Source organism: Beta vulgaris, chromosome 6 (assembly GCF_026745355.1).
Source record: "Beta vulgaris subsp. vulgaris cultivar EL10 chromosome 6, EL10.2, whole genome shotgun sequence".
In the NCBI taxonomy this organism is placed as follows: Eukaryota; Viridiplantae; Streptophyta; class Magnoliopsida; order Caryophyllales; family Amaranthaceae; genus Beta; species Beta vulgaris.
The window spans coordinates 62139221-62149862 of record NC_079207.1 but is presented as its reverse complement, the minus strand read 5'-3'; the positions used below and the strand labels follow the sequence as shown (position 1 = coordinate 62149862).

The following is a 10642-nucleotide window of genomic DNA, read 5'->3' as shown; positions in this document are numbered from 1 at the left end:
GTGGATCAACACCCGACGAGCCTCACGAACAACAAACAAATGAAGTGGCGCTCGATCTAGCCTTCCCTGATAGAGTCGTTAGAATTTACACTTCCTTATTAATAATAATTTTTTAATATTTCTTGACCAACTAAATAATACTCCCTCCGTCCCAAAATATAATTCTCATTTCCCTTTTTTCACAGTAATTTATGCAAGTAGAATCTAAGAGGGATAGTAAATATTTTTTGTTTATTAATTAAAATAAATGTTGTATGGAAAAAGATGATTTTAGGAGAGAGAATGAAGAATCATTGGTGAAAAAGCATTAATTGTAACATTTTGGTTGAATAAACAAAGAAAAAAACAAAAATCATGAAGCAAATAAATGATGGGACACGATTTTTCTGACAAATTATGGAAAAATATGAAAATGAGAACTCTATTTTGGGACACCCAAAATGGAAATGGGAACAAATTTTTTTTTTTTTTGAGATGAGAGAGAAAGAAAAAGTGTCTCATATGATAGTAGAGAGATAGAAAAATGTTATTACCCAAAATGAAAGTGTCACAACTAAATTGAAATTTCGTGAATAGAAAGTGTCACAACTAAATTGAAATTTCTTGAAATAAAAAGTGCCACAACTAAATTAAGACGGAGGAAGTAAAATATTATATATCAACCAATATAATAAATGATCAATTAATGCATATTTTAAACATTTTTAATTTGTTATAACTTATAAGTGCTAAATATAGTTTTTCTCAAAATAATTGACATTTCTAAAATAAAAGATCCGTTTGTTTTCTGTTGGAAAAAAAAAACTTAGAAAAGTAAAAGTCTCTAACCCTATCCCTCGATTACAATTCTCCATCCAAAAAGTTGACGAATTATCACATAAAAATTTTGGATTATCAGCTTCACGTCATCTTCCCCGAATTTGAGGAACAAATACGAAGAATTAGAGAAAAGGATTGCTGGCAAACATAAATTCTTTTTTACGAGACCGGAATTTTGGATCTTCCAAAATTTTGAAGGTTTGTTTAAGAGTAATTTTAGTACAATTTTCAAGATTTAATATCGTATCTTTCTCATATTTGAGCAGGAATTTAGAATATATCTATCTAATATTTGCACTGATTAACTCAAAGAGTTTCAGATTATGGATTACGCCATTTCATGAATTACGTACTGGAAATTATTGTTTGATAGAAAATGTGACATGGCTGTGATATAAACTTGATTTAGAATTACAAAAATTTGAATGTGATTGTATTAGTAAGCTTAAGATTTTCAAACAATAGTGGTAGTTTATGTAATGTACTATCAAATTAAATGATATTTTTATGACCATTAATAAATGGTTGATTGTGCTTTGCTATCTTTGTTGAATGTATTAGAGCTATCTAGTTCTGATAATTTGGCTCAAGTGGAAAAAAGTTAGCTTGTCTGGAGAGGAAAAATCTATTGAAGCCAATGATACTTCTGCAGTCTCAGTCAAAGTATCTTCTCCAGCTTCTCACGAATCGTCTTCAAAAGTAAGCTTTAACTGCTCTTTCATTGTGTTTTAAGTCTCTAAACTCTAGGTATGCAATTTTCAGCTGTTTGGTTTTTAACCAGACAAATGTGGGTTATTGATATCTGATCCGAAAGTCATCTTTTTCTTTTTTTATGAGTTCTAATTGTGAATGGTTTCTTTTTCTGTGACCTACTGGAAAATGTGAGAGTGTGTTTGAAGTTTGAACAGTGGGATACGAGATGTTGCTTGAATTTCTTCTTAATGGACCAGAATATATAGAACTATACAAAAATAGCTGAGTACGCCCCTGAGGGTGTCCATGGCTGGCAAATAGCATCATGTCTTGTAATATAATTGGACAAGGGAAGGGTATGTAGGGTTCATCTTCATTGAACTCAGTTGCCTCCTCCTCTCCCTAACCCCTTACCCTCCTAAAGATAAAGACCAAAAAGAAAGACAAGGATATTTTTATGTGCGCAATCTTCATCATGGCTGTGATCTCTTCCTCTGAACTTATCGGAACTGTTTGGTGTCGGTCAACCTAGTTGCACCATATGTTCATACTTGATCGGACTTATCAACCCTTAAATTTATATTTTGAGGTGAAGATAGCTCCCCGCCCCCCTATATTTTTTAAAGGTCCGTCATAAGGAGGAGCTCGACAAGGTCGAGTTGACCAAGAAGAGATGGAGTGTCGCCGACAAGATGGTTAATCTTTCAAGTGTGGCAAGAAGGGCCAGTTGCTCAAGATTGTAGGTCTAGTTGAGTGGAAAGTAATGCTGCTACCTTCGCTAACAAGTAACAATGACAGTGAAGAAGAATGGGATTTTGGAGGATCATGTGCCATACGTGAACAAGAGGGTAAATGCTTAAACTTTAATATAATTGTTGAGATAAATTATGAAGAAGATTGGGACTAGATGATGGTTTTTCTGTGATCCATGATTTGGAGACTGATCAGATAACTTATGAAGGTAAAGAAGATATGATAATGAAGAAAGAGATTGAGGAACTAGGAACCTTAAAGACTTAATGGAGTTTGGAGGAAGAAAGGTTGAATTTAAGGGGCATGACGATGAAAAAGAAAGTATGGAGCAAGAGAAAAAGGGGTGCTGTGTGAAATTCGGATAATAAAAAAAAAAGGGGGGGGGGGGGGGTTCATATAGAAAAAAATGAAAGAATTGTAAGTGAGCTTGAATAGTATACTAGCATTTCTGGAGATCAAGATGGTTATCTTGCATTTATGCTTGGAGTACAGTATCCAAACAAGGCACTAGAGGTGTTATGGGTATAGATTATGTCAAGCGTGATAAATTGGAGAAAGTCCACTAATAAAGATATTAGTGATCTAGTAAAAGAAGGGCTAAGAGAGCTCAAAGGAAATAAAGTAACTCTTGGTATGTCCATGGAAATTATGGAGAAACGAAAAATGTAGATAAATTGGAGTATATTGGTAAACAGAGAAAAGAAAATTCTCTAATGATACAGAGTCCAAGATCTGCGTGGTATGACTACACTGGGAGAAAGTGATCATTAAGGGGGAGTTTTAGAAATATTAATTCCCACTTTCTCTAGAATAAGTACACATATGAGTAGGTTGGTAACAATGAAAGTATAAGAGAACAGCAATTGGCTTTAATATCTAGAGATTTCTAATAGCTAATGGCCACAAGTCCACTGCCATTAATCTTGGAAATTTGAGCTTAAAATGCTCATGCAAGTATTAGTAAAATCTAGAAACAGCTAGCATATTGTACAAGGATGGTTCCAGAGTCCTGCCAACTTTTGTCCACCGACTTTTTCATTGCCGATATAGTAGAGTATATATATGTGATGTTAGGCATTTAGGTGTATAGATAAGCATGAGTAAAGTGTGAGTTCCAAAGAGTGTGTAGTTATTGTTTGAGTATTGTAATCTCAATAGAGATCCACACAAAATAGTTTACATATTTTAGAGTGTAAGGTATTCCCAAACATATTAGAGTATGTGTCTCCTCTTGTAATAACTTGTCTGCATTGTAAAATTATCTTATGGGTATAGTAGAGTTATTATATTATTATACCACCTGTGCCCATCAATGTCCAGCAGTAAACTTTAGGTCTTGGGCTAAAACCTCGGCTACAAGAGCCTTCACCGGGAAAAGATAAAGTGCCTCCTCAAGTGCCATGGATTTGAATAATACTCGTAACAAATTATTTACCATGTAATCTAAATGTGATGGTTCCTGCTACTTCATTTTTATTACTACTTTTCCTTTCTGCTGTCTAAATCCTTTATTGTGGTGTTCTATAGTCTTGATAAAGGAGTCGAGCTGGACTGCCAATGGATTGAGTTTGATGACGTGCGATTCAATGTCCAGGTGATTTTCTTGGGCTCTTATACTCTCATCACAGTTTTTGGACAACTAGAACTGACTTAGACAAGTATGTAATTATCTGTATGTGTCTATTGTCTTTTTCAGTAGTTAGTATGACCTGTCTTATCTTTGCAGACTTCTATGAAGAATCCACATATCTTGCTGTTGTCATTATCATTACCAACACCACCTCCTGGAGCGATGTTTGCTGGAGGACTGCCATATGGGGCCATCGAAGCTATAAAGTCTGCATATGGAACAGTGGTGCAAATTCTTGATCCTCCAAAAGATGGTTTTAATCTCACACTGAAGCTGAACTTCTCAAAGCTTTCTCCAGATGAAGGTCTTACGAGTTCTTCTTTCTAAGGTCATTATGATCTTGCTGTGACTAGCTAAATTATGTGATGTCACTGTCTAAAGTTTTTTTTGCCTATTAATCTGCATAGTTTAGATGATGACTATCTCCACTCTTTTTCTCAAAGTCATTATTTGAAACAGGAGGCAGTTTTTTACATTGTAAAAGTTCTTTGGTCCCAAGAAGCTGGTGATGATTGGAAACTTGAGAAGCAAGAGACAGTACTTATTTTATGACTTTACTATTTGTAATAGCTGTTCATACCAGTCTTCACATAATATTTGTCTTGCTTAAGCTTTCCATTGCAACTTCAAATTTAAATTGGAGTGGCCAATCTTAGCAAGTTTTCCTCGCTATATATTGGGAAGGAGGGAGTGTCTTTGTGATTACTTTTTATGGTGAATAATGGGCGAATCACATTTCCTTGAATGTTGGCTGTTAAAACTTCAGTATATTTGAGTTTCACTATCCTAGAGGCTATCTTTGGAGAATGGAAGTTTTTTGGTGTTCCTTATCTTGCCACCATATAGACTTCGCATAGATGATTGTCCTGGGTCTTTAGTAATTGTTTTTTTAGGCAAAACTGTGACCTACTTGCATAATCCTTTTGCATATACATGTACTTGGAAAATGAGTCTCTCTGTGTCTTTGTTGTCGCTCTTGAGCTCTGGATGCCCCTAATTTTACACTTTTGCTGGATACTGGTTTTACCTTCTTCCAGATTTGATCTTAGGAGGAATCGTCACGTTCCATATGCTTGATGACCTACTGGTGTTTTCACATAGTCTACAGCCACACTTAACGGATAAATATATGTTTGCTCTGTTTTTATTTGGAAGGTTAAGGTTCCAAGGTGAATGAAAGCTTCTCTGTGGGAATGGGAGAAATTCAGTATAGATGTTTAACTGCAGGTCTGAAGGCCCAATAAGACATCATCTCCTAAGGTCTGTCCGATTTATCCAATTAGTAGGGAAATGGACTGCTACTTGTTATATCTTAAGCCGGCAGCTGCTTGGTGATGTAGAGTAGGGACTACTTGGCTTCATCCTTGCTGTGTACTTTCTCTCATACCTTATGTAAGTTTCAGTTAGAATGTAACTAAATCCACCAAAACACGGAATCTAGGGGATCTAATGTAGGGATATGGTCTATGGACTTAGATCGAGATTAAGATATCAAGCATCTAACCGTAGACCTAAGCTAAATTATATAGCAAAAATAAGGATTTATGGAGCCAACAACAAATAAGGAGATGGAGTGCTAGTCATTCTCATATAGCTATATCTTAAGCTGGCTTCTACTTGGTGATCTAAAGTGGGGACTACTTGGCTTTTTGACTTTTTCCTTGGTGTATACTGTTTCTCTTAGCTTCAGTAAGGATGTAACATAATCTACCCTAAGATGAATTATAGGGTAATCAAACGTTGGAGTATGATCTATGACTTAAATTGAGATCAAGGCATAAGGATCCAACCCTAGACCTAAGATCAATTATACAGCACAAATAAGGATTTATGAAGTCAGTGAAAGATAAAGGTCCTCAATTGAAGAATCAACATGGGAAATATATACCTAAATTAAAAGGGAAGCGTAAACCTTTTTGCTTTTGGAGTCTACATATTTGTCAACATCAAGCTATTTTGGGATGAACCCTTACATCCTTATCTATGTGGAGATTAACAATAGCCTCTAATTCCTAATCAACGTCTTATTTGGACTCTTAAAAGTAAATTGAATGGCTTAAGATGAATTGAAGGAGATAAACGGCTTGAACGGAACGGTGGAGGTTCTGTTAAGCCTTCGAGGTCCTTTCGGGCTTCTGTGAGCTTTCCAACATGGCTGTGGTGGGTCTGATAGCCCATCTCTGAGCTCTGAAGTGTACCACGAAGTCTTTGTTTTGGGACCACCATGACCGTCAACACAGGCACCCTATTGGTCGGCTGAGTGTTCTGCCAAGTCTACTAACCGTCTTTTCTATCATATTGGTCAACAGGGCTGGTGTCGGTGAACTCTGTCTGCAGACAATTTTCCTGTTGTGCATATTTCATTTATAGTTACTCGCTTCATAAAAACATCATTTTTTAGGTTTATCTCATAACGACTTTCATTTCCAACTGTATCCCCAGATATGAGTTATGACACTCGAAAGTAGACTCATGCACAAATGGTCCACTTTGCATTTTCGTTTTAATGCTTTCATAATCACCTCTAAGCCGCTAAATGTAGCATAGTTCATTCAAAGCCTCTGCAAGCTTAACATAGGAGCTAGGATGGCGCCAGGTGAAAGCAAATCTTCCCAAAATGGTCGTTGAAACTATAAATCTCTCTGTAAGCAGATCAAGTGAGAATTTGCCATATCAGGCTCCTGAATTTAAACGAGATCAAGGCGTATGCGTCAAATTATTTATAATGATGGATGTGGTGCAGTGAACGTCCTATTTAATATGGGTTGAAACCTGAAAGTACTTGCAATATTAAAAAATGTGGAGCAATAGTTCGTGGCAAAAGCAGTGCACTGGATGAATGACTTGGTATACTTGAGTACTTTGAGTGTACTCATATTTAGCTATCCACAAAAAGACCGTTCAGGAAAACATGGGGCCTTGACAATACCCTTCTTAGATTCCATCAAGTTTGTCAGTGGAGAAAGCAGCAATTAGAAAAGTATCTGATCCATTGCCTCCATTTCAGAAACTTGTTCTTTGCTGATAAACTTTTAACTGTCAATTTGACAAGTGACAAATCTTTAAGGGACTAAATTATGTTTTTACATTTCATGCAGCTATATCTGGAAGCTGTACTTTCTCTATATAACTATCGATTAAAATTTTTAACGACTTTGATAGGTCAACTAGGACTATCATTGCGAAATTGCAGGGGTGTTAATTTAACTCTTTCAATTTTGGATCTTACCATGTCCTTTCCATTGTTGTTAATCGTTCAATAGCTACTTTTGGAACAATATGATATTGAAATAGTCTCTGTTCTATATGACATGCATAAGATTACAGGTAATAACATTGGTATAATTTGCCGTCTGCCAAATCTGAGATGATCTGTCTCTCAAATTATGGTGGTTTATAACTCTGCATAGAAGTGCAATGTTTGATTTTTATTTTCCCGTTCGTGGTTTATAACAATGGATAGAAGTGCAGTGTTTGAATTTTGTTGTCTCGTTGGTGCCAATCTTGTAAAGCACAATAATCATATCTACATACGTGTGTTTGGGGTGTGCGTATTTGATTATGGATAAGAAGTTGTCTGCACAATCTTTGAATGTGGGATTAAATTCTTTGAGTAACAAAACCTATGTTAGTCTGTTTTTGACTTGAAAGTGGAAAATATTTTTGAATTTCAGTTAAAAGTGAGAATTTATCGTCAATAACTTTGCTGAATCTAATTTTACCTTCCATCTCGATTAATCTTTGCTTTCTGCCATTTTTTCAGTGACACTCTTGTGACAGTTGTTTTCTTATGCTTTTCAGACACTAGACAGGCTCTGTTGACGAAGGTTGCCTCTGTCAGGGAAGTGGTGCTAGGTGCACCTTTAAGGCTTGTCCTAAAACATCTTGCTTCAAGGTCACTTGCTCCTGATATGGATCAGTTAGTTGCTCTAGTGCACCGGCCTAATGAATCATTTTTTCTCTATCCCCAGGTCTGACTTTTGATTCTTTGTTTTTTACGCAAAAGTTGGAACTTTGGCCGAATGAATATTCTGCACAGACAAATCTTTAAGGGACTAAATTTACACGTATACCTGTCTAAATTTTTTTAAATGCAACTCAATGAGAACATTATCTCATGGCAGATTGATAAAGTGACGGTCATATTTCCTATGAGATTCAAGGATTCCACAGATACAGTTCTTGCAACTTCTTTTCTCCAGGTACAGCATCTTGTTCTTTGTATTTGTGACGAGTACACATTTTGTTTAGTGAAGTATATAGGATGTGCACTTTCATTACATTTCCATCCAGTGTACTTGGTGGTGGAGTTGTCGTGCTTGTGCTGTTGGCAATTGTCCTTGTGCTTCTCACCCTCATGATGATTTTCTTGTTCAATACCTTTTGACTTATGTATCAGGAATTTGTTGAAGCACGACGAAATGCTGCTGCTGGACTTAATAATGCTCCTTCTTGTCAATGGTCACCTTCACCCCCTCAAGAACTTGAGGGAGTTCCTGAAGAAGCGTTATCTGCTAATGCTGGCTTTGTTTCCTTTGGTGATGTACCACACTAGCTGCATACCATGTGTACAATACTTGTATTTATCTAACTAGATATCTTGTTATTTCTCAGTCATTTTCCCACGCCATGTCGACAACAAGAAGATTGATAGAACTGTTTGGAATTTGTCAACATTTCACGCCTATGTTAGTTACCATGTCAAGGTGATGTTTCTTAAGTTCATCTTGATCGCCTTTTACGCCCCTAGATTTTGCTGTTTTCTTATATTTTGGTGGCAAATATCAAGTTCATAGCTACGAACAGCTATTGCTAACTTCTCTGCTGCAGCAAGAGGATACATCTGAGAATCCCTATATTGTCATGCTCATGACTTGATCAAACATTTGCAGTTAGAGACTATAAACTACTTATGATACATGGGAGATTCTGTCCTGTTAAACAAAGCTTTATTTTTTATCCAAACACAAGAAAAAAAGGTTCACGAAGAGATATTGTTTCCGTTCCTTAATGTCTTCTACAGTTCCTCAATATGGATGTCCTGAAGTGCTTTGAATATCTTTCTTTGGCTTAAAGAACTTCCATCATATACCCGAAGATTACCCTTACTGGCACAAATCTTAGTTGATGTCTTCTTTAACACAAGGGACGTAAGGACTGACATTCTCTGGCCTTTGCTAGATTTATGTGACTATCTCATGTTTATTGTAAAATGTGGAATTCAATAAAATCATGCATTTCTGCATGAACTATACTCTTGAGAAATTAATATAGCTACCTGAGCTTGCTGTCTTGATGACTAACTGAAACTAACATCTAAGTTTCAGTTTCTTTTTTATAAGAGCATTTCTCAGAAGACTTTGATTCTGTTTCTTTTTCAGTAAGCCTGAAAGTAGCGTGAAATGTATCTTACTTTAAACTTGCACATTTATATGTCACCAGTGCTCTGAAGGGTTCATGCATACTCGAATGAGGCGCCGTGTAGAATCTTTGATTGAGGTATCCTTTTATTCACTTTGGTGTTCCTTTTTACTCTGGCAATGCTCTCTTTTCTTTCGCCGATTGTGTTAATGTGAGTGCCTGAGTTCCACTTGAATAAGACAGCATAATGTTGGACTCCTGTTTTCTGGGCAAATATACAGATTTCTGTACCCCAACATCCTCTCTGCTGTTATTAATTTGAAACCTGAAATGGTGTTATAGCATTATGAACTGTTGCACGATTTCTCTAACGATATCATCTAGGTTTAGGCAAAAGGCAGTTGGATGTATCATGTATGCAGCTGTCTTGCAGAAGGAGTGCTCACAAATATTAGGGGGATTAAAACATATTATTTTCTTGTGAAAACGGATACTTCTTTCGTACTAGGGCTAGAAAAAGCTCATCAGTTATGCTTAATCCTCTATAGCATGCCTCTAAACAGCAATTGAGGACTGTTTGTTTGTGCTTCCAGGCTTTGGATCGTGCCAAATCAGATCAGGAGAAGACGAAAAAAGTTGGGAGTAAAACATCCTTTAAGCGACTGGTTAGCTTGCACTGTTTCTTTGTCTATAAACTGATAGTAACAACATTATATGAACTTTCCTCACACCATTTTATGTCCCATTTTTGCAGAGCCTAAAGGATTCTCGGAGCAATTCAAATTCAAGGGGTTCACCCAGTTGGAGATAAAAACTTCTATAGTTAAATTTGGAGGTAATCTTGGAATTTCTTGAACTCTATACAATTGCATTAGCTAGCTTTCACTCCAGCTTTATACAAATTGTACCGGGCATATCATTTCACATGGTCGCTCAACGAATTCTGTTTTCATGGAGAAGAAAGCTGAGGGAAAGTCAAATGCACCATTTTTTCTAGTCTTGAAGTTAGGTAGATTATTGCCATTTAACTTGTGAGTAATCGGTGCTTGTAGTTGACAATAATTGAATTATCATGCAATGCTAGTTGATGTAGCGTACTTTCAATAGTCTTGTGTCTGATGATATCAGAAAGTGTTCGTACTTCGTAGTTTCTGAGCAAGTCATTATGGGCATTGTTCATTTCATTTTCTGTGACTAAAATCCAAACGGTGAAAAAGGATTCTAAGTTCTAACTGCTAATGAAATAACACTTTTTCAGGGATCATTTAATAATCAATATCAATGACTGTTTGCATTTTTTAGATGTCCTCGACATAATTCAGTTTTTTTTTTCTACATAAACGATGTTTCTATCATTCTATGCCTCGTTCAACTAAAGACTTTTAG

General features: G+C 36.1%; 1 protein-coding gene across 1 annotated transcript; it reads left to right on the top strand.

Annotated features, from left to right (window-relative positions):
• Positions 1-751: 751 nt before the first annotated feature.
• Positions 752-10403, top strand: LOC104897253 (actin-related protein 2/3 complex subunit 2A). Its single transcript, XM_010684095.4, has 11 exons — positions 752-1017; positions 1381-1518; positions 3793-3859; positions 3992-4199; positions 7697-7866; positions 8020-8097; positions 8295-8433; positions 8510-8601; positions 9338-9394; positions 9850-9921; positions 10011-10403. The coding sequence occupies exons 2-11, from the start codon at positions 1457-1459 to the stop codon at positions 10065-10067; spliced, it is 1002 nt and encodes a 333-aa protein (XP_010682397.1). The 5' UTR covers positions 752-1017; positions 1381-1456; the 3' UTR covers positions 10068-10403.
• The last annotated feature ends 239 nt before the right edge of the window (positions 10404-10642 follow it).

Bases quoted from the DNA above. Each gene is read 5' to 3' on its own strand.
- LOC104897253 (XM_010684095.4), top strand. From the start codon at position 1,457: ATGATACTTCTGCAGTCTCAGTCAAAGTATCTTCTCCAGCTTCTCACG. The intron at 4,200-7,696 runs GTCTTACGAGTT...TATGCTTTTCAG, and splicing joins AAAGCTTTCTCCAGATGAAG to ACACTAGACAGGCTCTGTTG. The intron at 9,922-10,010 runs GTTAGCTTGCAC...CCATTTTTGCAG, and splicing joins AAACATCCTTTAAGCGACTG to AGCCTAAAGGATTCTCGGAG.